Below are 27,987 nucleotides of genomic sequence, written 5' to 3' on the forward strand. Positions count from 1 at the left end.
AGTGTTGGAAAATGATATGCTATACAAACATATCATCAAAAAAGAAATACATATAAAGAAATATGAGGAATTCCGGTTAACTTGTTTGCAATTTTTGAATTACATAAACAATTCTGTTGCTGCTATATAAAAGTATATTTAAAGTTGATCCATAGCAAAGTTTATGCTTCAGGCAATTGTATGTACCTTTACACCATATATCAAAAGAGACCTGTGCTTGTTAAACTGGACAAATTTCGTCCAAAAAGTTGGTCAACTAAAAAACGCAGTTCATTAACTCAATTTATTTCAGTTGTGATAAAGAAGGCTCTACGATCCGTTAAGGACAGCTTTATGCCCTACATAAAGTATGTTTCAGAAGCTTGATGGGATCTGGGGCCAAAACTAGTCCAATTATCGAACTGTGCTATATACATATGTACATGAATACGTACAAATGAATAATTTAGTTGAATTTTAGTTTTTAGACCTGCTCATTGTCATAAACGTCTGATATATATATATGTATATGAGATATATTCGGTGTCAATTAAATGCAATTATATAAACAAAATTTAAGCAAAATAAATAAAAAAAAAATATGTTGGAAAATTATAAGACAACTACCTAAAAACAACTTAAGTTCAGTTCAGTTTTATTCTAATATGGTTTTTGATCTATTGTAATAGAAGTACCCCATGGGCAACGCACTTAAATAATACATCAAAAGACGTGCTGTACACAATAAATTCCTATCAATATTAATACTTTCACAAACATATATAAATATACATTTATGTATTTTAATGTGCTGTTAACTAAGTTCAATTCAAAACAAACTATATACATTCTATGTGTATATTGGATAAATGAAAAATTAAAGGAAAAAATCAAAAGTCAAATCATTTGTTGTCGTGTATATTTGAGAATTCCAATAAAAACTATTATTCCAGCATCTAAATATATATATAACATATAAATATACGAGTAAATTATAAATAAAAGTAACCAAAGAGCAAAAACGAGAGTTTTTAATGGGTTCTCTGCAGTTGATTATGAATTGTGGGGGCTTGTTTTGTTAAGAGCACGCCATAACCGGTCGAACCGGCTTAAGAGCGGCTAAATAGGTTGTGTACAAACGATATATAAAGACGATCTGTTGCGAGCTGGCGCTCAGTTGTAATCGTCGCTCTGGCGCTACGCACAGTTCCACTTGCTGCTGTCATTCTAATCAGTTTACTTAGCACACAACTACTCAAAAGTTGTAAATTCTTCAGTAATAAAATTCACAATAGTGAGAATTTGGATAAAATGTCAGTTAGCTTTGTTCCAGTGCCAGCAGGCAGCGATTTTCCTTTGGAAAATTTACCATATGCTGTCTTCTCAACCAAATCGAATGTAAGTAACGCTACGGAAGCTGATAAACAGAATGCTACATATAAAGTATAGGATGTTTTCTTGCTTGCAAGTTTCCATTTTCTAAAACATACAGAGATTTCCACTGTTTAAACGTTTTTCTAAAAAAAAAATTTTGGACATATAAGCTGCTTAGTGTTTTTCATATTCCATGTGACATTCGGCGGAGCCTCACATGTTTTTGGTATATTTCTCTAGAACAAAGACCGCATTGGTGCATATCATTTGCATAAATCATATATCAAACTAGTTTGTTTACAAAAACAATCCACGATTTCCATAGTCATAATAGCTACAGCTCAGAATGTATAACACCTGTGCCAGCCGCAGCTTATCTTTGAATATCGTATAATTTCTTTGTATCGTATTTGTCGCTTTGCAGCCCGTTCATCGCCTGTGCGTAGCAATTGGAGAACATGTGTTGGATCTAAAAGCTGTGTCGCATTTGTTTGCACCCCCGCTTCAAGTAAGTATAATGCACTGCTTCCCGAACTGCTTCTTGAACTTTGCGCTGCTTTAACACTTTTTATAGGCTGCTCTGCAGGCAGAGACATTGAACTTGCTGATGAGCTTGGGACACGAAGCGTGGGCTGCAGTGAGGACTCAAACCCAAAAACTGCTACTCAGAGGTTCTGAATTGGAGCAGAATGTGGACTTAAGACTTCTGTTAGTTGACCAGAAGACTCGCAAAGATTCCATGTGCTAATAAAGTCATTCTCTTATAGAGCTCTGGTGCCCCAGTCGGATATACTACTACATCTACCAGCGCAAATTGGAGATTACACGGACTTTTACTCCTCCATTCATCACGCCACCAATGTGGGTATCATGTTTCGTGGCGCAGACAATGCTCTAATGCCCAACTGGCGCCATTTGCCAGTCGGATACCATGGACGCGCCAGCTCAGTTGTCGTCTCTGGCACGCCCATACGCCGGCCTTTGGGACAGACATTGCCAGAAGGCGCCGATAAACCGGTATTTGGTGCCTGCAAGCTCTTGGATTTTGAGCTGGAAATGGCATTCTTTATTGGCGGCCCTGGCAATCAGTTGGGCGAATCCATCAAGGTGGACGATGCTTGGCAGAATGTGTTTGGATTTACACTTATGAACGACTGGAGCGCTCGCGATATACAGAAATGGGAGTATGTGCCGCTGGGCCCGTTTACAGCCAAGAATATGGGCACTTCCATATCCCCATGGGTGGTAACGACGGCAGCGTTGAAGCCATTTTTGCTCGACAACTTTCCACAGGAACCGGAAGTACTGCCATATTTAAGACAAACTTTGCCCTTTAATTTTGACATTAACCTGGAAGTTTCCCTAAAACGTAAGCATCAAACCCAGCTTAAGCCAACATTTCCAGTTAAGCAACGATATATGTTTTCCAGCTGCCAATGATAACGAGACGATCATAAGTAAGTCCAACTTTAAGCATTTGTATTGGACACCCCTGCAGCAGATTGCCCATCACTCGATCACTGGCTGCAATTTGCGACCTGGTGATTTAATGGCTTCGGGTACGATTAGTGGCGAAACGCCCGATTCGTATGGCTCGCTTTTGGAGCTGTGCTGGCGTGGCACAAAAACGGTGGAGCTGCAGGGCGGCAAAACGCGCAAATTTCTGCAGGACTACGATGAGGTCATCATTCGTGGACACTGCGAGAAGAATGGCCTGCGCATAGGTTTCGGCAGTTGCGCGGGTCAAGTGCTGCCGGCTCACCCGGTCACAATAAAAATGTGTATATATTAATCAATAAAGCATTCATCCTGGAAATATAACTACATCCGCGGTCCTTCTAAAAGTCAGCTCGCAATCAACAAGTGATTAAAGCTCTCTGCCGCTCTCGCTTTTTTGCTCTCTTTACGCTGTCGCTCTCCGAGAGCGCCAGTCGGTGTCTGTGCCTTTACTCGCTGCTTCGTAAATATGCGCATGCTGCTGCCGCCGCCGGCGTCGACGACGCTGCTGGCGCCTAAGTCGCAGTCAGTTAGTCAGTTCTCAGCGAGCGACCACGAAGGCGGCGTCCAACGGGCAGCAGAAATTTCAAAACGTCGCGCAGCAAACAAAATTGTAATATAAAATAAAGAGGGGAGAGTAAAATTCTTATAAAAAAAACAAAAGAAAACATAATATAACAACAGAAAAGCGACTGGCGCCGGCCGCAATCTTAAAAGGCAGCAGTGCTATTTTTTGTTTAAATAAACGCAAAGGCATTACAAACAAAAAGTAAATAATTTGCATTAAAGCAGTGCGGGCATGCCCTGAAAAACCGTTATGAGTGTAAGGAAAACTAAAAAGTTGTATAAATCCATTCGCAATTTGAAAAATCGACACAAACGCGACAAGTTTAGCCAGTTTTTTGTTCAACTTAACGATATTATTTTCCATATTTCAATTGCGGCAATAATTCGCAATGACTGGGAAAAATCAATTTTGTAGCAGGTCTGCGCACGCACTCACAGACACACACACACGCGCGCGCACACATACGACCGTCTGAGTTTGGCGCCCACCCACCCTGGTGCACACAGAACCAGACTCAGGACCCTTTAAAATACCGAACAATCCGCATCTTTGTCGTTTGCTTGCGCTGTTGTGTTTGTGCTTGCATTGATTTTCTGCATACACACATCGTCAACGACTCTGCCGCAGATGCACTGCAAAATGTACACACACATGCACAGAGACAAAACACACTCTCAGCATGCAAAAAGTTAATCAGCAAACTGCACAGTCCCTCAACAACAACAGCAACAACAACAACGAGTCAAAAGATACGCAACAGCAAATGGCTATAAAAAAAAGTTTGCAATTAACTGGCGCCGTCGGCTGTCATGCTGGAACAGACACCCGCTCTTGCTCCTCGGCACTCCCCCCTATTCACCTTAGGGAACCTGTTTTGGCGCGCCAGTTGCGCTTCTCGTTTGCCTATACCATGCAGCGTGCGCATGTGCCAGGCAGAGTTCCTGAGTGCCATGTCTAGACTCTGGAGTGGCCGGCTCTCGATCTCGCTCTCTTTCACGTTCTCTTGGGGAGCACGCGTCGGCATCGGCATCGGCGTCCACTCTCATTGGCGATAACGTGCGAAAACAAAGCATAATGCAAAAGGCTGCACAATTAATTGCCATGTTTATTTTTATAACATCCGTAGACCGTTGCGTTGTCAACGTGTGTATGGATCGAAAGTGATGAGATATATATGCATATAATTTTTTAAAATACAATGATAAGATAGATTTTCTTATCACATTGCCAGAAATTATACATTGTACATATATATATCCCAAGATCAAGTAAAAATAAAACTGGACCTAACTGACATTACCTGTTATTTAACCAAACGCGATATTATGTAAATAAAAATTGAATTTCTTTGGACTATCAAATATAATAGGCTTAACATTTTTTACTTAAATATAAATACAAATCAAAAAAATCCCTAAATTTGATAGAAATGTTTTTGGCATCGTGACACGACTCGCGCAATAGACCGGCCATCTCCAAATTCCTGCCAATTCTTATCAACAATAAGTCATAAATTGAGAGACAACGCTTTCTGTTTCATTCTTTAAGCACAGACGGCGTCAATCTCATAAATATCAAAGAGTTAAATACACGTACATTTGCACCCGTTTGTACTTAACTTTCTAGTCATGCGCTTCGTTTAAATTATTTGAAATTTATTATAATAGAATTCTAAATTGCAGCTTCCCAGTTGCTTTTAACGAGCCTGTCCCTGTTTGTAACATCTCAAAGCCAATTAACCCAAATTCCGACCACCTCTGAACATAATTTATTAACGAAATTAAGCCAAAATTTGTATGTGTGTGTGTGTGTATGTGTGCTTAGATAAGGTGAGCCACATAAACAACGTGTGCTACTCGCGTAATATGTCAAGACATTTAACCAAAGTTCAGTCGACCGCATAATGAAAGCCAAAAGCAAAATTTCTAATCAGCGTCACAGACGGCACTTGAATGGGGAAGGCATTTTGTACAAACATACATACTACGTATGCATTCATACATACATACGTATGCATACATACATACATACGTGATGTGTATTCAAACAGAGAGAAAAATAACGTTCTTGATTCAATAATAGAACAAGCTAAAAACCTTCATAAATCAAAAAAAAAAAAAGAGTTAACTGATAAAAGCCACCGAAGATTAAACAAGTATTCTATTTTGATTATATTTACTATCGAAAGATGATATCTATAGTATTCTAAGGCATCTCCGACACCATAAATTATATATATTCTTGATCAGGACTACGAGCTGAGTAAATCCAGCCATATTTGGCTGTTTATCTTAAAAACGTAAAGACTTGAAATTTCAAATATATATTCAGGACGAGTTTATCACTTTGATATCTCCTCACTTTGCAATAAAATTCATAAATATCGATTTTGGGAATTGACTCACAAGCCTAACCTTAAAATGATATAAAATAGATAGGTAGTTTCTCTTGTACTATATAAGAATATTTCACTCTAGATTTCTCACCCAATTCATCCCTAAATAAAAAAAAAAAAATATTTTTATTAAAAATAGAACCTTAAGCTTTGGCATATACACATAATTGACTGGCCAATTTAAGGCCCGAAATAATCATAAATATTGGACTAGAAACATCGGAATGCGTAGAAAACATTTTTTTTGCTCAGTGTATTTATTTTTATATTTTTTGCCCACGCTGAGACTCAATTTTCACATCAGAATGCGGCCCCAAATGATTCCAAAGTGCAACGTAGTCCGCGGAACGCCCCCCGTTACAGCGCCAGCTCCATTTTCAGAAAAGTGGGTGGGCGACAGACCGACAGAAAGACAAACAGTCTGATAAAGAAGCGCCAACCACAAAAACAACAACAACGACAACGACAATGTTGTTGGCGATGATCAGCAACTGCGAGTATTGCTCCTCGGCCAAGTTGATTGAGTATATACAAGTATTTGGGTCTCGGCGTTATCGTTGCTGTTGTTGTTGCTGGCGTCGCTTAATAGAGTTGCAGCGTTAGCAAAATTTACAGTACGCCCATAGAATACAGAATCGGCGGCCAGGGGCAAATAGAAGCCGGAGCTAAGACCAGACCGCAAAAATGTTGAAGAGTCCAATAACAATCGGGCAGACTTGTCGCTGCGTTTCATTTTGCTTATAAATATTTTTTGTTGCTATTTATAAAAAGGGAAATAAATATATATATATAACATTTTTATTTGTTATTCAATAAATGCTTAGTTCAGCAGAATATTTGTTATTGATCTGCCAAAATGCCATAAACAATAAGCGTCAAGGAGTTGAGAGAGAGCGAGAGCGAGAGCGAGGTGATAAAAATAACAAAGTCGAGCAAAGTGCACTTGAAAGACGAGTTTAACTAAGATTCGCAACATGACTGGGCGCTTGTGGAGCTGGAAGCGCAGCGTGCTGCTTATCTTGGCCATGATTACTCTGGCATTGGCCTGTAAGTACCCAATTCATGCCTAAGTCTAAACAGATAGTAAACCTTTCAATTTATGTTAGCGCCTGCGCCAAGTCGACAGTATAGCTGCATGAGCTACAAGGAGAACGACAACAGCCAGCACGACGATGACTATGAGCAGGAGAACAGTGAAGGCATCAGCACGGAGCAGCAGCAGCAGTATCTGGAAACGAGCACGACGCCCAGCGAGCCGCACAAACGCAGCTGCACGGAGGGTTATACCTTCTGTTTCACCCTGTGGAATCAGACATCGAATGGCACCCGATTGGTTAAGCAGGGTAAGAAAATTGACCTGTATATTGGTCCAAGATGCTCATGACTTTCGATTTAGGCTGCTGGAAAGACACGACGGATCGCAATTCCATTTGCAGTCAGACGGAGTGCACCAGCTCAGCGCCCACTTCACGCAACAACAGCCTCTACTATTGCTGCTGCTCGGGGGAACTGTGCAATGCCCAGGTGGCCATTGTGGAGCCGGCGCCACTGGAGCTGGCCAACAATGTCCAATCGGCGGTGTCCAATCGGGCTGCATCCCATCAGCAAAACTCCGTCAGAGCCACAACGCTGCTCAGCTGTGTTGGACTCCTGACGCTCATCATCATTGGCCTCCTGTTGGCGATGCAATATTGCCGCGGGGTGAAGGAGAAAAGCGAGCCAGAAGAGTCGCCATTAGCACCCTCGGGACCCGGCTACAGTTCCAATCTGCGCAATGTAGATAATATGAATTTGATTTGCATGCTGGGCAGCGGCAAGTATGGCACTGTGATGAAGGGCCTGCTGCATGAACAGGAAGTGGCTGTCAAGATCTATCCAGAAGCCCATCACCAGTATTATGTGAATGAAAGGAACATCTATGCATTGCCACTGATGGACTGTCCGGCTCTGCTCAGCTACTTTGGTTGGTCTGCTCGCGACTTTTACTCTTATAGCAATAATTGAATCTATTTATTCTCTTGACCAGGCTACGATGAGCGTCGCACCATGGATGGACGCATGGAGTATCAGTTGGTTTTATCGCTGGCACCGTTGGGCTGCCTTCAGGATTGGCTGATTGCCAATAGCACAGACTTTGCCCAGTGTTGCGGCATGTTGCGCTCCATTACGCGCGGCTTATCCCATTTGCACACGGAGCTGCGGCTTGGCGAGCTGCACAAGCCCTGCGTGGCCCATCGGGATCTCAATTCGCGCAATGTTCTGGTGCAGGCAGATCTTAGCTGCTGCATAGCGGACTTTGGATTTGCACTGAAGGTATTCGGTTCAAAGTATGAATACAAGGGTGAGGTAGCCATGGCCGAGATCAAGAGCATCAACGAGGTGGGCACGCTGCGTTATATGGCGCCGGAGCTGCTCGAGGGTGCCGTCAATTTGCGGGACTGTGAGACATCGCTCAAACAGATGGATGTGTACGCACTGGGCCTGGTGCTGTGGGAGGTGGCCACACGCTGCTCGGAATTCTATGCGCCTGGCCAGCTGACGCCTCCTTATAAGGCGCCCTACGAGCAGGAAGTGGGTCCGCATCCCAGTTTCGACCAGATGCAGGCATTGGTGGTGCGTCACAAGGCGCGTCCGCTGTTCCCAGCGGGCTGGGGCGGTGGTGCCGCCGCCAAGCTTGTGCGCGATACCTGCGAGGATTGTTGGGATCACGATGCAGATGCCAGGCTAACATCGCTTTGTGCCGAAGAGCGCATGCAGGAGATGTCTAGCCTGCGTCCACGGCTGCAGGCACAGCCGGCTAGTCCGCTGCTTAATACCAACAACCTGTCGTTGCCTGCGGCACAGCTCCATGTAAGCACCATCAGCAACACCACAACCACAGCGGCTGCAGTGCATCAGGCACAAGCGCAGCTTACGTCAGCTGACGGCGGATTGCTACAACCGCCACCGAATCAACAGTTTCCCACAGAAAAGAACCACTTAAATTATGCACAGCCCCAGCTGCAGCCCCATCTTCAGGGTCGAAATCCCTGCCAGGAGCGCAATCTTGCGCCGCAGCCGTTGCGTACGCCGCCTGTTCTGGTGGAGCGCAGTAAGAAGCACAGCTTCCAGCCGCAGCAGGAGCAGAGTCTGTCCTGCCTGGAGCATGATGTTAGCGTGGAAGAGCTCATTGCCAGCCATCAGCAGAAGCAGAACTCCAGCTTGGGTCAGGGCTTTCCCAAACAACAAAACACGGATCACATGCTGCGCGGCTGGCATGGCGTGCGTGCCTTGATTCACAAGAAACTCTTCCGCAAGGAGCACGCCGAGGAGCTGTGCCGGCAGCTGCAATTGGGCGAGGAGAAGTCGAATCTGGTGGCTGCGCTGAAGGGCATGGACAATGCACATTTGGCAAGCGGTCTGAGAAGGCCTAACAATCTGGACTTGAGTCCCTTGCCGCCACTGGACAGGGCCAATCTCCTGCAGCTGCGCAGCGCGGAGCAGCATACTGGCACCCCCGCTCACATTGTGCCTCGCTCGCTGTCCAGCAGCCTCATCAAACATATTAACAGCAACGGCAACAACAATAACAACAACATCAACGAAAATGAGCTGCACTCATTGTCTGGCTCCCGGGCACCAAAGCGGCGTCCCGGACATCTGCGCACAAATTCGCTGCTGGTAACCAGCAACAATGGCAGCAATATGCCGCCGCCTACGGAGCAGCAGTTGCGCCGCCAGCACAGTCTAGAAGTCTTTCGTGAGGTATTTAGTGGGCGTGGCAGCAGCGAAAGACTGCGCGATCCCAGCGAGCGGGTGAAAACGCCCGGCGATGTGCCGGCATCGGTGCGCAAGGCGCGCGCCTCAAAGACCCTGAGTCTGTACGATGATCGCATGATGGACTCATCGCTGCTGAATATACTCTAGCATGAGGAGGTTCTGCTGCTGGAGCTATAAAGCGCGGCAGCGGAACTGTGCAGCTAACTCATATCTCAATCTTCATCAGACACAGAACATGCAACATATTCAACGATAGCCATACGAGTAGTTGATAGGACCCTCGACCTGATACTGAAATCCGATCTTGATATATATATATATATATATAGTATTTTTTTCAAAAGCAAGATCCATAAGTGTTCCCGCAGCCGGGTCAACTCCAGAGAAATCTAGATGTACATGTATTTTTTCACCAATCAATCATCCTAGCGTTTAGTGCGGCAAACAACCAAAGTCCTTATAGGTTAGAACAGGATACAACAGAATAGTACAGAGTAGCAGAAGTGTTAGAAACAGGAGGAACAGCACATATTTTTGACTTGACCTTGACCTTGACCTGCAGCAGTCTGATTATAGTGAAACGATAGTCGTTTAGTGGTTAGGTTCTCAATAGAGTTGAGCTTACAGGGCATAACTGTACCTCGGTTAGGTTTACAGTCGGTTTAAGATCAGAAGCAGAATGGGGCTTTTAGTGGGCCAACAGGTTAGGAACTTTTATAAAACCATATACACACACAACATAATGCATATAACTATAAAAAAAAACATATAGATATTACACAATTATATATAAGCTAGCGGCTGGGGCTGTCACTGCAACAGAAATGCACGAAAAATAATAAATAAAATAAAAGACTTAACAATTATAAAAACTATATTGAAATTAATCTAAAACGAATCGCAACTTGATTTTGTGGCCCTTATAAACAGTGATAGCCCTGTGGCCAGAGCACACACATATACACACACACACGCCTACTTTCGAGTATTATGCGAAACGATTCTAAAGCAATTTTGGCACCATATAAAGAATTTCATTCGTTTGCCTTTCTATTGTATTCAAACATAGAGATCTGAACCGTTTTGGGTTTCCCTTTTTTGTAGTACTTGTAGACCAAAACACCCGCAGCCTTTCAATTATAACTAATAAAATATATTTAAAAAAAAAATAAAATAAAAAAAAAAATTTACTAAATAAAAGTTTATTTAAACTTCATTATTTAAGGTAAATAAACGTAGCCACTCGGTGCTTCGGCTTTAAATTGCAAATCACGCAGAACGCGATCTCAGCTCGATCAGCACCGGCGCATTCGGTTTATTGATCAGCAGAGTGACAATATCCAAGTCAACATCCGTCCGGCCGCGCCAAATGAGTTCGTAGTTGCGCAGCAGCTGTGTCCAAGGGAAACGTTTTGAATTGCAAATATGGTACTTGAACTGCTCGCCGGAGCGCAGAGATGATCGAGTTGAGGGGAATACTCACCCTTAAGAGCAAGACGTGCATATTCTGTTCGGCCAGGCGACGGGCTATGCAGGCGCGCATGCCGTGTCCAAAGGGCAGCACCAGATACGGATTCAGAGCATTGCGTTGCTGGAGCCAACGATCGGGCTGGAAACGCAGCGGATTGGGAAAATGCTGAGGCTGACGGCAAGCAACCATATTCTGTGTAACCACTGTGGTCTAACGAAAAGCGTTTATATAACATTTACTTCTAGAAAGTCGCCAACACCTACCCCTTTGGGCACAAAATAGCCACTTAGGACAGTATCCTGATTGAGGACACGGCCAAATCCAATGGAAATTGGATTCAGGCGCAGCGACTCCTTTAGCACTGCCCGCGTGTAGGTAATGTCCGTGCGCAACGCATCGGAGCTGAGTGATTGCTCGGCATTGGGCAGCACCTTGAGCGCCTCTTGGTGCAGTTTCTGTTGCACTTCAGGATTACGTGCGACATGGTAGAGCAGAAATGCGGAGGCATACGACGTGGTATCAATGCCAGCCAATAGCAAATCAGCCGCTGTGCCCACAACATCCATGCGATCGAGTTGAGGATTCTGGATGTAGCTGGTAATCAGCGAGGATCGGCTAGTGCCTGCCTGCACATTCTGTTCCAGCAGCTGCAGGGCGACACTTTCCATATAGGATTGAGCGTGACGCAGCTTACGATAGCTGGGAGTCTCTATAAAGCGCCACAGCTGTAGACCCTGATCTGTGGGCAAGATGCAGCTGTTTGTGGTTTCGGCGGCATGCATCAGTCGTGTGGAACGCGAGTGTGAGTGCTGCTCCTCCGGCGAAAAGGATTGAATGCGTGCTCCAAAGGTCAACAGGCAGGTCACTAACGAATCGAGATTTGTTTAATAATGGAATAATCATAGGGTTAACTTCTCTCACGTTCCAAATTGAGTCTGGTTAGCTTGGGCAACATATCGATGACAGTTCCAACTCCGGCTGACTGTTCCAGAAATGTTAGGAACTCTTGTGTCACCGCATCCACCTCGCCTACGAAGCTGCGTACACTTTTCGGCGCGCTCAGCTCCTTTTGCAGCTGCGATCGCAGGCGCCACCAGTCTGGTCCATTTGTGGGTAGCAGTCCCGTTGTCTTGTAAAGATGCGGTCGCTGCTTGCGATACTGGGCCAAAGCCAGGTGACTGCGTCGCTGCGGACAGTCACGTTCGTTGAGCAGTGTCGCTATGTCCTTGGGATCGTACAGCCAGACAATATCCTGTCCCGGCACCATAGTCTCTCTCACAATCGAGCCGTACTTTTCGTACTTGTCCTGCCCGGCCTTGTGCAGCTGCAGCCAGGAGTAGGCACCTATGCCAGGCATATAGTTATACAGATTGCCCAATCCAAACGGACCTCGTGGCCCTGGCATTGCCTCGAATGGCTTGGCAAATGTGCATTGCCTCGAGTTGCAGCAGATTTTCAATAGCTTCGACAACATTCTGGGCCGTTCCGTTCCGTTGCGTTCGGTGCCAATTCTCGAAAGATACTGAGAGGCGAATTTTTATTATGGCCAGGCATTTGGGTTTTCTTTTTATTGCGCCTTCTTTTGTTTCACTTGTCGCCAGAAAGGTAACTAAATTCAACAATCTGCTCGTGTGCGAGTCGTGTTTACCTGAGCTGCCGACTTCAAACCATTCGTCTACCTGATGAGAGCCTCAAGCGTGCTCTTAAATTTATATCAGAGAGTTTCCAAGACATCTAAAATAACTGCTGCGTACTTTTAGGAGCCGAACAAAAGTATTTTGTATTTTTGATAGCATTTTTCACGCCCATTTCTGCCTTTATATACGGACGTTCGATTTAAAAGATAAAATTCCCTATTATGTGAAGAAACAAAGTTTTTCAAGGGTTTCTCATCGAAATAAGGGTTCTGTTTCGTACACCGTTTTATACATTGCCAAGGTTGATTTATTGTTAGCACTTTGTTTTTAAAATTTCTTGCTTTTTTACTTTACTTATTTTATCGTTATATCACCCATACTCTTAATCTTAAAAGAGAAGTTAATCTTCTTTCTGTTCTTTGTCGGGACTCAGCTCTTTCCCTATTCCATTTAACTTTTTGACTTGCTTTGCCTTTTTCTTTTCATTGTCAGATACGATGCTTTGCAAAATCGCGAGTACAACATTGGCAAAAAAGAACAGGAAAAAGAAAAAAGGTAGAGACAATACATCCAAGGATTTTCTGACAAAATAGGAACGTTGAGAAGATTCCGGCACCCATAACTGTTTGAAGATATACGGCTGGCTAACCAATTGCTCGGCATACCAAATGGCCAAGTCCACGGGCTTCGCTTGGCGTGTGCGGAAAACGAGCTGTGCCTGCTGTAGTTCATCCACATAGATTTCCTCACGAATTATTTTCTTGAGAGCTGCCGAGAAACTGTCCACGCTGAAGTTCTTAGCTGAAATGCGAACTCCCAAATAACGTTCCTGCACACGTTCGCCGTTCTATGATGGAATAAGGAATTTTTAAATACGCTAATCTCATTTAGATTAGCCCTCACATACATTCATTTGATCCATAAGCAAGGGCAGCACAATGATCGGTACTGCATTGTAGATAGCTTCCTGTATACCAAAGCTGTCGCCATGGGTCAGAAATGCCTTTACATTAGATTGAGCTGTAAGCGAATACGGAAATTGAGACGCGATCCGAGCTGAATTGGGTTTGGTACTAACCCAGTATGTTCTGCTGCATATTGTCAACAACACTGATGGTTCTTAAATTGTACAAACTCTCCGAAAGCTGGAGGTCTTTAAGATTGTTCACATTCCAGAGAAAACCAAGCTGACTGAACTCCTTAATCATGGATTCAATGGCCTTTAGGCCCAATCCGTACATCAGCTCAATATGCGGCAGATTTATGTAGACAATCCCCTCGGAGAAGCGCTCAATAAATTCCTGCAAGCTGAAGGGCAATGGTTCCGACTCGGCTCGAATATGCAGTCCACCCACCTCTATAACGTTCGGTGGCATATTTTGCACATAATCCAGAACGGGATGAGTATTAAGTAACACCACATGAGCTTTGGTTGAGGAAAAACCGCTTTCCAACATACCATTCAGAACGGGCTGAACCACGGCCCAATGAATGCTGCAACCAGTAAAAAGGGTTGCAATGATGAAACGTCTGCAGCTGTAGCATTTAAATAATCCACTTACAATGATTCGGCCAGGTACATTACATGATTCTGTATGCGTTGCCAGTAGCTTATTGTTATAGGCAGCCGGCTGATGAAATGGGGTATGGTTGCAGCACTGATCGTATCCTCGCCCTGAACTAGATCAATAAGATCCGTTGTTAGTTTACCTCCACTCAGGCCCAGCACGGGCACCGATCGATACCGCGGCAGCGTGGTGAGCAGACAGTCCATCGAAAATGTGGCATCATAGATAATCAAATCATATTTCAACGCCTCCGTGTCAAATGTTTTGAAAAAATTTGTCTCAATTATGGAGCGGCAGCCGCCCAGCAGCGCCTCATACCAAATCAACAGCTGCTTAATGTCCCAGTGCTGTTGATAGTGACCCATATCGTTTGTATAATGCTTCTTTACCACATCGTGTTCGTTCGGCAAGAAAATTTGCCGGATGTGCGGAAGCCCTAGATCGCCTTGTGTTCCTATAACTGTCAGTGAATGGCCACGGCCAGCGAGAGCCTCAAAGAATGGCTTCGTCCAGCCAGGATTATTATGCTGCGCTGTGCCAACAAGGCACAAAATGCTGGCAGCATTCAACTGCTGCCACTTGTGGCAAAACAGAAGCAGCAGCAACGCCGCAAGAGTCTTCATATTACCAAACCGTTGCACTTCAAACAAGCCACTGAATCACCGATGGTTCGTTCCACCGGCCGTGATAAGATTGCGTTAATCGACGCTACGTAAACCAACCGATAAAGTCTTTTCTATACACTTATATTTTTGTTTAAGAGCTGTGTGCCGAAGAGAATTGTGTGCTCTCAAAATAAATAACAAAAACTAATGTAATGCAATGTATTCAAATAGAGAATGATGGGCTTGGCAACGCCACCTACGAGAAGCAGCAAGCCCCAAAGCTGATAACAGCTATCAAACCGAATGTGATTATGAGGTTAAGTTACGATAGCCAATATAAACAACAATAAAAACAGAAGCGCTCCAGTTGAGAGTGCCCGACTAGGACATACCCTGAATCCAACGCCCTTAAAACATTCTAGCTACCAAAACACACACACTCACAGACACAAACACAAACGTTCTGAAGACCGAACTTTCTAAAATATTCAGGGCATAATTATATCATCATGCATATACCAAAGCTTAAGGCTACACAATTTTGGGGAGTTATGTATTTTGACTCTCTATATACTATACGAGAACCTTCATTTGGTGTCTCCAACTCTAATAAGTAACAAAAAGCAGGGCGTTGAAATCGATTTCATAGCAATGGTTGGACAAGTTTTCAGTGTTTTGAAAAAAGGTACTCGACCTCTTTTAGTAAATAAAATAAAATAATAATCAATAAGTTCCCGATTTGAACTGATTTAATTCTTAAATTTAAATTCTTTTATAGAAAGACTAGCGGGTATAACCCGGCCTTGCCCGTGGCACGTATGTTATAAAATGATTTTGAAACTGATCGGACGGTAAACAAATAACTTTCATACAAACGTTTTCCGCCAATATACCACTGTTGCGAGTGGAATTTCCCAAATCGCTGAAAGACGTATTCATTACATTCTTATGTAGAGCTTTGAAAATAGGTTTGAAGCAAATCGGACACAATTTAAAACTTCGCCCAAAAAATCTTTAAATCGCATTCCCCCCGAAGAAGTTTGAATTCAGCGAAAAGTGTGAAACACGTATCAAATGATTTTTCTTATAGATCTCTGGAAATGAATTTGAGCGCGAAACGTCACCCACCAAATCTTTGACCTCCATTTCCACCAAGGAGGAACGTATTTTTCGAAAAGTGTGAAACACCCCTCAAATGAATTTGAACAAAGATCTTTGAAAATAAGTTTCAGGCCGATCGGATGGTAAACAAAAAAGTTACATACAAACGTTTTTCGCGATTATGCCACACTTGTGGGTGGAATTTCCCGAAACCCCGTCTTAACGTGCACCTACATCACATAAGGTAGCTACAGTGAAAATTTCAGCTTCCTATCTCTTACGGTTTGGGCTGTGCGTTGATCGCCAATCAGTCAGTCAGTCAGTCAGTCAGTCAGTCAGTCAGTCAGTCAGTCAGTCAGTCAGTCAGTCAGGACAAACAGTTTTATATATAGAGATAGATAGGTAGATGCCAGGCCCGGCCATTGTCAAGCCATACTATTTGTGTTTTAATTAATATTTATCTTTGGGTATTTTTGTTATAGTAAGAGAGTTTTAGAGTGTGTTTATTTGAAAGTATGATTATTGTTGAGTATGGATGTTGACGGCACAATGGGCCCGGGGTATCTACTCGTCGGGCAGTCAAATAAAAGTGCTATAAAAACATTTCAACGTACCTGGCAACCAGTCAGTCGTCGACGAGATGTGCAACGTACAGTATCTTGGCATTAGTATTTTAATTGCGACGCAGCTGCTCGGCTGGGCAATGGGTGCGAATATATTAGCTTTGATGGGCATGACCTCCCACAGTCATCATATCTGGTGAGAACATGAAATTGGCATATAATCCTTATTGCAGAAAGCTAACGAAAGGAATCGCCCTCGTCTGATTATAGGAATAGTGTGCTGCTGTATGAGCTGGCAGAACGGGGTCATAATATGACCATACTGTCCGTGAATTTGCCACGGCCCGAGGATAAGGTGCCAGCCAATGTTAGCTATATCTATCTCGAACGCGCCTACGATGTCTATAAAGAGAGTGGCGATAAAGTTGATATAAACTCCTTTATTGGTATTGGCAACTATGAGACTATAACGAAAACTTACGATTTTGGCTTGAAAACGGCGAAATATATAGCCGCCTCTCAGGGGCTACTGCAGCTGCTGGACTATCCGGATGAATTTAAGTTTGATCTGATAATCAATGACTACACCCTGGGTCCATATTTGCTTGGGTTTGCGCACAAGTTTCGCTACCCTCCCATAATTGGCGTTACGGCCTTTCACAATGCGCCCATAACACTCGATTTTATGTCCAATCACTATTTCCCCGCGCTGACACCCTATTACTCGACTCTGTATAATCACAAAATGAGCTTTTTAGAGCGTTTTGATAACACGCTCGTATTTGCCGCCGATACAATGTGAGTATTCATTCATAATATAAATGATTTATTTAATTTAGCTTTCATGATTAGCTATCGCCGATTGTATTACTATCCCCAGCTGGATGAGATAATGCGACCATTTTTTGGGCCCGAAATGCCGCCTCTGTCAAAGCTGGCGAAGCTGACGAAGATTTCACTGGTCAACTCACATCCAGCCACGGATTATGTGGAGGCCTTGCCGCCGAATGTTGTAGAGGTAGGCGGTCTGCAAGGCAGACAGGGCAAGCCCTTGCCCGCCGACTTGGATCAATTTATGAGACGTGGAAAACGTGGGGCCATATTCTTTTCGCTGGGCACCAATATGCATCCAGAAAATGTGGACAGTATGCTCAAACTGCAAATAGTGGAGGCTTTTAGGCAGCTGCCTGACTATAACTTCATTTGGAAGTTTGACGAGCAGTACTTGAAGGATGTTCAAATGCCGGCCAACGTTTTGGTTAAGGAATTTCTGCCACAACGGGATATTTTGTGTAAGTCGTAATTATGATGAGATGTGATTAATGTGATATGTGATTCTTAATGTTCCCTTTCCTTTCCCAGCTCATAAGTCTATGACTTTGTTTATCTCACACTGCGGTGGATTGAGCACACAAGAGGCTACATGGCATGGTGTACCCATCGTCGGAATTCCCTTATTCCTGGATCAATATCGCGTAAGCGAATTGCCCAAATTGTTTTCATTTTCAGTTGTTTAATCAATGATCTTCCTTTGTAGAATCTCATTCAAACCATTAATGCTGGTGCTGCTGTTCAGGTTAACTATTTGAATCTGACTACGGAACAGCTGGTCTCCGCCGTACGAGAAGTCGCCGAGAACAAGCGTTACTCGCAGGCTATGAAAATGCGATCCCAGCGCCTACGAGATAATCCAGTTCCCCCCTTGGAGCTGGCCGTGTGGTGGGTGGAGTATTTACTACGCCAACCCGATCCCGTTCACTTGGAATCGGCAGCCAGGGAATTGAATTATTTCCAAGCGCATTCCCTGGATGTGCTCGCAGTTCTAGTTATGATTCCTTTGCTGCTCCTGTATGTCCTGCAGCGCCTGTGCACTGGCAAGCGACGATCGATGCGAAAAAGACATCCAAAACGCGACTGAACGAATATGCTTAAATTACCATAATACAATATTTTATTTACTTTTGTAAAGCTAAATATTATACAATAGATTGTTATTGCTATAACTTCTTGGCAACGGGTGCTCATTTTTTATAAGAAATCGAATCGCAACACGAAAAAAATATCTTTTGTATACTTTGCTTTTGTGATTTGCATAATGAATAACTATTGGCAAAGAAATTACTCACTGATTTTAATTCTAGGTGTGCTTATTTCTGTGTGTGTGTGTGTGTGAGTGTGTGTATGTGAATGTGTGGGTGTTTTTTAGTATGTGTTTGTTAAGTGTTTATTTACGTGTTGTTAATATGGCAAGATTAATAAATGAAACTATTTTCACTTAACAACAGTTGCAGGCACTGCACAACCGTGAAAGTCCCTAATGAAACTTTAGTCTAACTAAATCTAGGCGCAAATTGCACAATGGATTATTCATAAATTAAGTTAAATATATATATAAGTATTAAATTAATTAACACAGATATTCGTTTTGTTTGCTTGTGTGTTTGTGAAAATGTTTAAAGCGTGGTTATGTACAGATTAATAAGTGATGCCTTTCCGTTAAGGGTATTCACTGCTTAACGTTGCTGAAAATTTCCCATATGTAAAAATGCTATCAATGAGTGAACACCCCTCACATGGGGCTAGTCACTTCTTTCTAAATTTGAGGCTGTTCGGTTAGTTTTGGTGCTTTGTGAGGGATGTGGGGCAGTTTGTGTATTGGTATGGATTAATTGTAGCTTCGCTAGCGCTACGACAAGGACACTGCAATCGTTTAATCGTTCCTATCACATTCACTCGTTCACCAACTGCGCTGGACCGGGATCATCGTAGGGCGCTCCATTCGCACCCACATACTGATTGTTATTGCGATGCACAAAGCCACGTCCTGGCGATGCATTGTAGTAGACGACGCGGCGTATGCCGAAGGGATCCACGTAGCCAAAGCTGCCCGCTCGCTTGTCATCCACTTGGGCCTCCTCATGATACTGCTTGGGCAGCACATAGCGGAAACCATTGCGCGTCACGCTAACACCATCATAGTCGTTGGCATCCAGATTGTTGCTGTGCAGCGGACGCAGACGGCGACGGTACGCACGATTTGGCAATGGTGGCAGCAAAGCCGCGTCCAAAGCATTCACATCAAGCGGTAAGTTGGGAGCATAGTAACCATATCCATTGCTGGCGGGCGTGGCGGTGGGCGCATAGTGATAGCTGGCATCGGAAACGGAGGGCGGCGCAGCGAACGGCGCGGGCGTGGAGTAACCAAAGTTATCCTGAGCCGCAATGGGCGCAGGTGTTGTGGGCACAATGCCGATGGCCGTTGGGCGTGGTCGGAGGCGTCTGCGCTGCGTGCTCAAGGGCGGCAGCATGGATAACGCAGGCGCAGACAGCAGCACGGGCGGACGAGGCGTCGTTGAGCCAATCACAGAGGCGAAACGACCCGGCGCAAAGGCATGATCTGCCTCCTCATCGTATACATTAATTGCATTGATGTCATCAATGGCCTCCGCATTCGGCTGAATATGCACCTTGCCGCTAAGCAGCTGATCACGTGCTCGCGGCAACTCGTCCGGATAGTGATCAAATCCCAGCTGCGTTTGTGGCTGTATCTTGGCTGCCTGTTCAGGTGGCAAATAATTGAGCTTACCTACGCCTGAACCCAGATTTGCATTGGCCAAATTTGGTGGTTCATACAGTGGCGGCGGGGGCGTGGTCGTTGAAGTAGTGCTGCTATAGCCATATCCATGTTTTCTATAGCCGCCGGCTACGCTATTGCCACCCACATTACCATCAACCAAAATCCCAGACTGAGCCGGCGCCGATTTCGTGGACTTGATGGCATCCTGTAAATGGACGGGGAGTTAGAGTTGCAGGGTTTTTGGGAATTTGAAGTCATTTTATAGTTACCTCAATGCCTCTGCCTTGGCCCACAAATATAGTCTTTGATTTAAGAATACGATATCCCTCCTTATCGGCTATGTAATCCTTCTGTCGCAAAAAGCCAGCAGCATCGATCCAGGCCTCTGTGCCTAATAAATAGAACAATATGGATAATTAATAAAACCAGGAGGACTCAAAGTAAATATAATTAATTAATGCGGAAGTTCAGACGAATGAGTTGGAGTTTCCCTTGCACTCTAAGCATGCATCAGTTGAAAAAATATTCATTTAACTAACCAACAACTAGTCTATAATATTTTTGTCTTATTATGGACTTACCAATGACTGTGCCGTCCTGCAGACGTTTCTCCTTGCGGAATTGTCCATTGTCGGTCTGAAAGCGGAAGTACCTCTCGGGTCCCTCATCCGTTTGAATGTGGTACTGACTTTGACTCGCATCACCCCACGATGCGGCTGCCAACGCTACCAATGCCAGCTGCAATGAAAATTGTCGACAAGAGGTCAGTAACTTGCCACTTGCTACTTGCTACTTGCTACTTGCCACTTGCCACTTGTATTTTGACTAATGGCATATGGCAATAGCCGCATATCCGCTGATAGCGGCAGCTAGAAATGCATCTGGATTTGGCCAAACGTGGCCATTTGGGGGCCGGCCACAACAACTATTAGACGAAATGCCAACAGGTAGCAATTTGGACAAAACGAGTAGTCATCGTTGCACTTCAGTTTCAGAGTCAAGGTGACACGAGGAGATGCAACCGCAACTGTTGCACAACGCACAACACGTTGGGAACGGAAATGTGGCATGTGAAAGTGTATTTGCAGTTGCAACAACCGCACCGCACCGCACCGCGCCGAGTCGAACCGGTTAGAGCGCACGTTGCGTATACGCTACGTAGCGCATAGGTGTTAATGCCAATTCAGGGACAAGGTTGTCATTGTCTTGCCATTTGGCTCGATTGCCGCATTGAGATTCTTTTGCCAATTATTCTAATGCCGCCACCCGCACGTAACCACATTAACGCTTCAATTATTTTAGCGTGCAGTCATAAACTACTCGCAACTGCCACTTGGTGAGGGGGCAGCGACCGGGCGCGTCGCCTCATCGGCTCTGTAGGCGTCGAGTACGGCGAATTGTGGTTTGTGCGCTTCAATTAAGCTAATGTTGATGTAGCTGACATTTTTATTATAATTTTGTGCTTGTTACCCGATTCGTATTCGCATTCGCCTGTCGTTTTATTTATTGTGCTTTAATTAATTATTGTTTGTATATTTTAAGGTGTCGCCTTATGACAGGCTTCGCTTTTCTGCTTGTGGGTTGTAAATATGAATAACAGGTCTTAAGAAAATTGAGTTCAATTTATTTGTGTCGTTCATTTTTGGATTTACTGAACTGAAACTGCGGCTCCTCACGAGCTTCAGCTCTTTTATTAAGCTTATTCTATAGCATTATTTACCTCTCCTTAACTTAGCATTTTGATAAATTAAATTTCTGACTGACTGCTAACAAAGTCATCTCATGCCTTAAAAATACAAATGCAGCTATCAATCATGCAAATCAGCCAGAAATGGATTACATCATGCATGTTCCGCTCATAAATGTATACAAATTAAATACACACATGCCCAAAATACTTTGTTACTTTCTAGAGACGATAAGTAAGTCCCCTTCCCATTCAATTACAATCAATTTAAATATTTGGGCATAAACGTCACAGTCAATCAACAGCGAATTGCACAGCCAGAAAATTTATAACATTTGCTAACGCAATGAAATAAATTGTGCAAAAATTATTATGGCCATTTCCGTTATGGGGCAAACGACTGCAGACGGACAGCAGTGGCAGTGGCAGCAACGAGAGTAAAAGTGCCAGCAAAAACAACAACAACACCAGCAACAACGACCACTTCAGCTTCGAGAGCAAAGATCTGGAAGAAATTTTAGTCCAAATTGGCGTCGCAGTTACTCAACCGGTTGGCGTTGGTGTTGGCTCCAGCCGCAGCCTGGCAGCATGTGTTTATGTTGCGGCCGTTGATGTGGATGCTGATGTTGCCGGCTGTTTGCCGCATGTTGCTGGCGTCGGTTACGTGAGAATCACAAGAGTCAAGCGACTCCTTTTGGGTGCGAGCGCGCCTTTAAAAACAAAACCGAAAAAAAAAATCAAAAGTGGAAAATCACGTTTTTCTTGGCGCGCAATTTAAGCGGCGCTTTATGTTTACGTTATTGTTATTGCTGCTGGTCGAAATGGTAACAAAGCCCGTCAACTGTTGCGCAACATTTTTGGCGTAATTTACGCAGCGCAAGCATCAACTTCAGCCAACAAAAGATATTCGCCCAATTGGCTGCCTGACCCCAAAAATTCTACAAATGATCAAGCTGCAGCTTGTGAGAGCCTAAGCAACCAAATACCTGAGCAACTATCTCTTTGTCTCTGGGTGCCCTCGAGCGCCCTGTCTTGCTCCAAGCTGACCTTCACTATTGGAGTTTTTAATTAAATATCACTTCAATTATATTTATTCGAGCGCTCTAAATTTATTAAATTAAAGCAAAAACAAAAAAAAAAAAAGAAAAAATAAATAAATACAGTAAAAACTATGATAAATGATCTGAGAATGTGTAGCGCAGCTTGCGATTTTGTGAATACAGACATTCTACCAGCAAACTTTTTCAAATTGATTAAAATAAGGCGCTAATGAAGCACACCCATAGCGCTGACGGCGAGCCTTTCACATTATGTTTGGCTGCGTGTTGGCCTTTTCCTATATGTATGTGCATAGACGAACCCACACTGTCTACTCGGATAGACTGATAAACATGTGTATAATCATGTTAATTACAATTTTTAGCCGCTTCCGTCTTTAAATACGCCAAAACATTGAAATCAAAGCTAAGCAAATGGGTAAGTGTAGCGCAAGCAAAACAAAAGACTTAAGACACAAACTTGTAACATGGCATGCAAAGCTGTTGCGGTTGCTATTGTTTTTTTTTTTGTTGTGGTTTTTGTGGGTTTGTAGGCGTATGGGAATCAGTTGGTTACTAGTTTGTTAGTCACAGACCACAATGATTAGATTAACCATATGTTTATCCAAAAACGTGTATTTCCCGTGTTATTTATTGTTTGACAACATGTCGCTGACATTCGGGCAAGGCAATGAAGCAAATAATAATTTCTAATTGCTCAAATTCCACAAAAACAATGCCGCCGAACAGCATTACGAGCATGAAATTCTATATTAATATGCGGCGATTAATGAAACATTTCGTTAGACACAATCAATTCCGAGAATGTGCCCAACAGCAACAATAACTGAACGTCTGATCGAGTGTCTCTGGTTGCCTATTGAATTACACATTTCAGCGAGACACCCACACCAGGCACAGCAGAGGGTCTCTTATGTGAGCTTATGAGCTACTGACAGACCGCCGTCAAATTTCGAGCATAGCCCAAATTGCTGTGGGAGCAGCAACAGCAACAAAATTAAAAAAAAAAAAACAACTGCTGCTATAAAATTGTATTAAATTTCGTTAGTTGATTGACTTTTCGTAACTGCAAAAAAAAATTGATTGCCTTATTTGGTCAACGTTTTTGGTGCTGCCATTTCCTGTTTCTTGAGGCGCAAACAACTCTGCACAGCTATACAATTTGCTAGAATTTCAATTGAAAATATGATTTGCCAAATTAAATAATAATAAAATAAGTATACACAATGTGTGTTGGTGTCTGATTTGTTGGAACATGTTTTGAAAACTAGCACCGCAAACCACGCGCTTTTGATCCAATGTCCGCCTGGCTTGTTAGTCCAATTCAAATGTGGCCCGCAGCGCAGTTGCCGCTGCATTGGACAACCCCTTTCGGGTAACCCAGTTAACGATATTTGCATTTGGCAGCTGTTGCTACTCGGCTACACAATTGCTAATTTCTATAAATAAAATCACATCCGACGCACTCAACTGCAGCATTCAAATAACTTGTTTGAATACTAGAGTAAACATGCAAATACTCTTCTAAAGCTTCACATGGAATTTAAATATTACAAGTGAATTTATTTTATATGCTAGCTTTCTTATGCTTTCCCATCCGCTTGAAATAATTAGTTATGTTTTCAAGAGGAACTAAACTAACATTTATTGTGTAACAATTTGTCGCATAATGTTATAAAATTATTGAATTAAACGAAATACATGAGCTAAGCTTCATTCATTCTCTTAATATTTTATTAATCTTGCATAACAGCATAAACAATTACTCTCTCTCTCTCTTGTAAGGGCATACACATTTCGTCATGCCAAATGTAACTATTTTCTTTTACAGAGTAGTTTTTGCTGTAGTTGTTTGTTACTGCGCGACTGCCATAGATCATTTAACAAATTGCGAACAAAACTGCATTCAGACAGTTTGACTTGCATTTGTCGCTGTCGCTGTCGGCATTGCATCACTTTTTAGCCATTTTTGTGGAACTTGCCAAATGCGTAATACTTTTGGCATGCATGAGGTGTAAAATGGCGCTTACGTGTATTACTCGGTAAATATTATGAGTGAAATGTGATTGTTCCACTCCGAATGAGCAGGCTTCCTCCCACAATGCAGCTTTGACGTGCGTGTCGGTCATGCATACAAATACATATCTGGCAGATATATAGAATAGAATTCGAGAGCTTTGTAATTATGCAATTGGCATGCAAATGCCCAGCCAGGTTGTTAAACAATTGTACATGCATCATAAATAATAAGCCATAAACATTATTATGACTTTTATGCGTTTTCGTCACGGCGACAAGGTCAGCCACGCCGCTCACAAGAATCAATTGGGCAGCTCACGTAGGCGGTTAAGTTTTTCACGCGCTTCCGAAACATTTCACTTTTTTCAATTTTTTAATGACATTGGCTTTATGATTATGAATATTGTCGTGTAGCTGTAGCGGCTTATTAAATTAGATTGCATAACGCAGCTAGAATTGTAGGTGGCGCGCCCAAAATTTGTCGAGGCGTGAAATGTTTTGTAATCTTTGGGTGCCCACCATGAAGTCTGTTGTTCGCTGCTAAATCTGCGAATTGCATGAAGGCCGTTTGTAATTAGGCAGCCAGCTATGAAGTCAACTCTTAACTAATGCCCAGAAGGCATACAAATTTGCTCTGCGCTCGGCGCTCAGCGCTGACTCATCAGAAATGCTCATAAACAATTTGGAGGCCAGGAAAATTTGACTTTGACTGATGGATCATAAGCAATGGATAGCCAAGTAGTCAATAAATTGCCATAAATCACAAGCAGCAACAGCCAAATGTGTAGCAAAAGCTGTCAAAAGTGACACTTGCACGCCCCAATGCGTTGCCCGCATTGGCTTGCCAAGTTCGTGCCCTAAGTCTTTTGTTATGTGTGCCGATTCTTCAGCGTTTCAACGCTTCAACGCATCAACGCTTTGTCGCCTTGGCGCTTTGCTGCCAGATGGAAAATTTGCATTTTGCAAAGTTTCCGCATTTTGGCGCTGCACTTGGCTGCTCCAATTTGTCACAGTTCCAAGTGGGTTACAGTCCAAGTCCAGCATTTTGTGGCCAAAGAAACCCAAACGCGCTCGTGACATTCGGCCCCACAAGAGAGTGAAAGTTGCACGAAGAGAAACAACAACAACAACAACAACAGCAACAACAATATTGAATTAAATTCAGCTCAGCTTCGACATGGCCCAATGCAACTTGGCATAGCTACAATTGTTGTTGCTTTTTGTGTTTGTTGTTTTTGGCCATGTTCAATGTGCGATCGTGTTTTAATTTCGTGTTGTATAAAGCTTTTTTCATTGTCAGCGGCGTGCGGGCATGCAACTTGCATTGTTTGGCCAAGTTGGATGCTTCTTTTGGTGCCTGGCTAAAATGCTAAAACGTATTTCATAATTGCTGTGGGTTACTTAGTGGCGTCAATGTACATCTGAAGCTATGCAATGGTGTTTAATTTTTTTCTTTCGTTTTACCTATTTAGGTTTTTGCTTTTGCCCACAAAAAGCCAAATTAATCAAAGTAATTGGCCAGCTCGGGGTGGGGCGGGGGTGGGGGTGTGGGCGTGGGCCGCTTTGCCGCTTGGTGTATGAGCTGCGTGTAAATGAACTTCATATGCATGCACGTATGAGTATCTCACAGATAACGCCATGTGGGAAAAGCATTTTGGCAGCGCTTACAAGCTCCGCTCTGCTATTGCTGTTGCTGTGGGCTGGGCGCCGAGCCGTGAACTGTGTCAGCAATGTTGCATTTTATGCAAAATGCCGCCGCGACAAATTCCAAAGCCACTGATTAAAACGCCAAACTATTTGCTAGCCAAATGCAATGTGTGATAATGGATGTATTATTTTTTTTTATTTCTTTTTTTTTACTTTCCAAAGGGCCAACGACAGCGTGACTTTGGCATAGTTTTAATGGCTGCTCACTTTGATCATTCCCATTGTATTTGAGACTCATTTGTGGTTGCGTGGGCTGCACCTTGGATATAACTTCTTGATAAACAAACCCAACAAAACCCGGCAAACTGGCGACACTGTGGCACTGTGTGGGCACAGGGACACAGCATCGCGTGGTTGTCTTGTTTGCACTCTAACAACTTCCAGTTGGGGCTGTCAGTTGTTCTAGCTGAAATATTTGAGACAGAAGTGTGACAAGGCGTGTGTCGCAGACGGCATAGTAATGAAAAATTATGCCAAAAGAAAATATGAAAATATGAAACAAGGTACAAAGTACATTTACAGCTTGTTGTGCTTTTTTACAAAGTGAAAAATATTTTACTGATGTTATGCCACCTTCATCTTACTATGCGACACTCTGACAGTATGATTGCATTTTGTTTTCAAGACTTGAAGCTGTATACATTAAGTACTCTAGTTTATCGGTGCCTCGAACAGACCTATTGCAATTAACTTAAGCTTTGTCTGAGGTCTGAACCAATCATGTTTCCTAAGGTCGTCGTTTGACAGTTACTGATTTTAAGTGACAGTTTTGCAGACATAATCAAGTAAGATTCTTAAGACTGTAAATAGAGCATAGCATAGTCTATTAAGCCCGACTGCATGGCATTTGTTTAAAGCATGTAACACCTACTTAGGTGCTAAATAAGAGCAGAGCATTGTTTTCATTCAAGCTGGGAAAAATACCCCATCGATACTAGATGCTCGCCATATATATATTTGCTATTTATAATATTTAGCAAATACCATAAATTATCAATATTATACAGCGCTTTGCAAGTTATCCTTTGAAATCGGTAGCATTTTCTTCACACTTTGGAAGATCTCAGCCATATCAGGTAGCAAAAAAATAAACATCATTTAAGTGCGCCACAAATCACCCAAAAATGTCGACTCCATGCGCGTCATCTTCCCACATAACTCAGAAGGCGCGCAGTTCATGCATTCGAACATGGCCATAAAGATTTAAACAGCAGCTGTGGCTAATTTATTTTGAAGCACCATTAAAATTTTGCAAATTGGCCACAAATATTGTGCAGCTAATTGAGTTAAGTGAGAAATTCCATTTATAGCTCATGCGTGTGAACCAACTAATTAGAATTCAAATATTGGGCGGCATTCCTCGGAATTTCTTTTACCCATTTCACATTAACCGCACTTTGGGCATTTGGGTCAGTTAATAAA

General features: G+C 43.2%; 6 protein-coding genes across 8 annotated transcripts; 3 read left to right on the forward strand and 3 right to left on the reverse strand.

Moving 5' to 3' along the window:
- Positions 1 to 1,173: 1,173 nt before the first annotated feature.
- Faa (fumarylacetoacetase) lies at positions 1,174 to 3,174 on the forward strand. Its single transcript, XM_064689541.1, has 5 exons — positions 1,174 to 1,377; positions 1,778 to 1,861; positions 1,928 to 2,061; positions 2,121 to 2,722; positions 2,784 to 3,174. The coding sequence occupies exons 1-5, from the start codon at positions 1,291 to 1,293 to the stop codon at positions 3,143 to 3,145; spliced, it is 1,269 nt and encodes a 422-aa protein (XP_064545611.1). The 5' UTR covers positions 1,174 to 1,290; the 3' UTR covers positions 3,146 to 3,174.
- Positions 3,175 to 3,363: 189 nt separating this feature from the next.
- wit (wishful thinking) lies at positions 3,364 to 10,376 on the forward strand. 3 transcript variants are annotated; one of them, XM_064689538.1, is made up of 5 exons: positions 3,364 to 3,463; positions 6,643 to 6,860; positions 6,920 to 7,156; positions 7,210 to 7,776; positions 7,840 to 10,376. In XM_064689538.1, the coding sequence occupies exons 2-5, from the start codon at positions 6,788 to 6,790 to the stop codon at positions 9,717 to 9,719; spliced, it is 2,757 nt and encodes a 918-aa protein (XP_064545608.1). In that variant the 5' UTR covers positions 3,364 to 3,463; positions 6,643 to 6,787; the 3' UTR covers positions 9,720 to 10,376. The 3 variants fall into 3 exon arrangements, with proteins under 3 accessions (XP_064545608.1, XP_064545610.1, XP_064545609.1); XM_064689540.1 differs by having other exon boundaries at positions 3,402 to 3,463; positions 6,646 to 6,860; XM_064689539.1 differs by lacking the exon at positions 3,364 to 3,463 and adding an exon at positions 3,636 to 3,673 and having other exon boundaries at positions 6,646 to 6,860.
- A 427-nt stretch (positions 10,377 to 10,803) lies between these two features.
- On the reverse strand, positions 10,804 to 12,841 carry LOC135433507 (cytochrome P450 302a1, mitochondrial). Its single transcript, XM_064689620.1, has 4 exons — positions 11,965 to 12,841; positions 11,307 to 11,908; positions 11,056 to 11,253; positions 10,804 to 10,964 (listed from the first exon to the last, which is right to left on the reverse strand). Exons 1-4 carry the CDS (start codon positions 12,515 to 12,517, stop codon positions 10,842 to 10,844), a joined length of 1,476 nt encoding a protein of 491 aa, XP_064545690.1. The 5' UTR covers positions 12,518 to 12,841; the 3' UTR covers positions 10,804 to 10,841.
- Positions 12,842 to 12,964: 123 nt separating this feature from the next.
- On the reverse strand, positions 12,965 to 15,067 carry Ugt305A1 (UDP-glycosyltransferase family 305 member A1). The gene is made up of 4 exons (XM_064689619.1): positions 14,243 to 15,067; positions 13,759 to 14,174; positions 13,588 to 13,700; positions 12,965 to 13,527 (listed from the first exon to the last, which is right to left on the reverse strand). The coding sequence occupies exons 1-4, from the start codon at positions 14,869 to 14,871 to the stop codon at positions 13,081 to 13,083; spliced, it is 1,605 nt and encodes a 534-aa protein (XP_064545689.1). The 5' UTR covers positions 14,872 to 15,067; the 3' UTR covers positions 12,965 to 13,080.
- A 1,502-nt stretch (positions 15,068 to 16,569) lies between these two features.
- LOC135433676 (UDP-glucosyltransferase 2-like) lies at positions 16,570 to 18,524 on the forward strand. Its single transcript, XM_064689849.1, has 5 exons — positions 16,570 to 16,713; positions 16,788 to 17,315; positions 17,370 to 17,809; positions 17,880 to 17,992; positions 18,055 to 18,524. The coding sequence occupies exons 1-5, from the start codon at positions 16,595 to 16,597 to the stop codon at positions 18,433 to 18,435; spliced, it is 1,581 nt and encodes a 526-aa protein (XP_064545919.1). The 5' UTR covers positions 16,570 to 16,594; the 3' UTR covers positions 18,436 to 18,524.
- Positions 18,446 to 20,945, reverse strand: LOC135433618 (uncharacterized). The gene is made up of 4 exons (XM_064689772.1): positions 20,895 to 20,945; positions 20,676 to 20,832; positions 20,364 to 20,485; positions 18,446 to 20,299 (listed from the first exon to the last, which is right to left on the reverse strand). Exons 1-4 carry the CDS (start codon positions 20,943 to 20,945, stop codon positions 19,247 to 19,249), a joined length of 1,383 nt encoding a protein of 460 aa, XP_064545842.1. The 3' UTR covers positions 18,446 to 19,246.
- Between the last annotated feature and the right edge of the window lie 7,042 nt (positions 20,946 to 27,987).

The sequence above is a fragment of the Drosophila montana genome, unplaced genomic scaffold (genome assembly GCF_035044405.1).
Source record: "Drosophila montana isolate Dmon_TW-CO22-7 unplaced genomic scaffold, ASM3504440v1 contig_3218_1, whole genome shotgun sequence".
Lineage (NCBI taxonomy): Eukaryota > Metazoa > Arthropoda > Insecta > Diptera > Drosophilidae > Drosophila > Drosophila montana.

Bases quoted from the DNA above. Each gene is read 5' to 3' on its own strand.
- Faa (XM_064689541.1), top strand. From the start codon at position 1,291: ATGTCAGTTAGCTTTGTTCCAGTGCCAGCAGGCAGCGATTTTCCTTTG. The intron at 1,378-1,777 runs GTAAGTAACGCT...GTCGCTTTGCAG, and splicing joins TCTTCTCAACCAAATCGAAT to CCCGTTCATCGCCTGTGCGT. The intron at 2,723-2,783 runs GTAAGCATCAAA...TATGTTTTCCAG, and splicing joins CCTGGAAGTTTCCCTAAAAC to CTGCCAATGATAACGAGACG.
- wit (XM_064689538.1), top strand. From the start codon at position 6,788: ATGACTGGGCGCTTGTGGAGCTGGAAGCGCAGCGTGCTGCTTATCTTG. The intron at 6,861-6,919 runs GTAAGTACCCAA...AATTTATGTTAG, and splicing joins GATTACTCTGGCATTGGCCT to CGCCTGCGCCAAGTCGACAG. The intron at 7,157-7,209 runs GTAAGAAAATTG...CTTTCGATTTAG, and splicing joins CACCCGATTGGTTAAGCAGG to GCTGCTGGAAAGACACGACG.
- LOC135433507 (XM_064689620.1), bottom strand. From the start codon at position 12,517: ATGTTGTCGAAGCTATTGAAAATCTGCTGCAACTCGAGGCAATGCACA. The intron at 11,909-11,964 runs GTGAGAGAAGTT...TCGATTCGTTAG, and splicing joins AACCAGACTCAATTTGGAAC to TGACCTGCCTGTTGACCTTT. The intron at 11,254-11,306 runs GTAGGTGTTGGC...GCTTTTCGTTAG, and splicing joins GCTATTTTGTGCCCAAAGGG to ACCACAGTGGTTACACAGAA.
- Ugt305A1 (XM_064689619.1), bottom strand. From the start codon at position 14,871: ATGAAGACTCTTGCGGCGTTGCTGCTGCTTCTGTTTTGCCACAAGTGG. The intron at 13,701-13,758 runs GTTAGTACCAAA...ATTCGCTTACAG, and splicing joins TATGCAGCAGAACATACTGG to CTCAATCTAATGTAAAGGCA. The intron at 13,528-13,587 runs GTATGTGAGGGC...ATTCCATCATAG, and splicing joins TGCTTATGGATCAAATGAAT to AACGGCGAACGTGTGCAGGA.
- LOC135433676 (XM_064689849.1), top strand. From the start codon at position 16,595: ATGTGCAACGTACAGTATCTTGGCATTAGTATTTTAATTGCGACGCAG. The intron at 17,316-17,369 runs GTGAGTATTCAT...TTTCATGATTAG, and splicing joins GTATTTGCCGCCGATACAAT to CTATCGCCGATTGTATTACT. The intron at 17,810-17,879 runs GTAAGTCGTAAT...TTCCTTTCCCAG, and splicing joins GCCACAACGGGATATTTTGT to CTCATAAGTCTATGACTTTG.
- LOC135433618 (XM_064689772.1), bottom strand. From the start codon at position 20,945: ATGCGGCTATTGCCATATGCCATTAGTCAAAATACAAGTGGCAAGTGG. The intron at 20,833-20,894 runs GTAGCAAGTAGC...TTTTCATTGCAG, and splicing joins ATACAAGTGGCAAGTGGCAA to CTGGCATTGGTAGCGTTGGC. The intron at 20,486-20,675 runs GTAAGTCCATAA...TCTATTTATTAG, and splicing joins GCAGGACGGCACAGTCATTG to GCACAGAGGCCTGGATCGAT.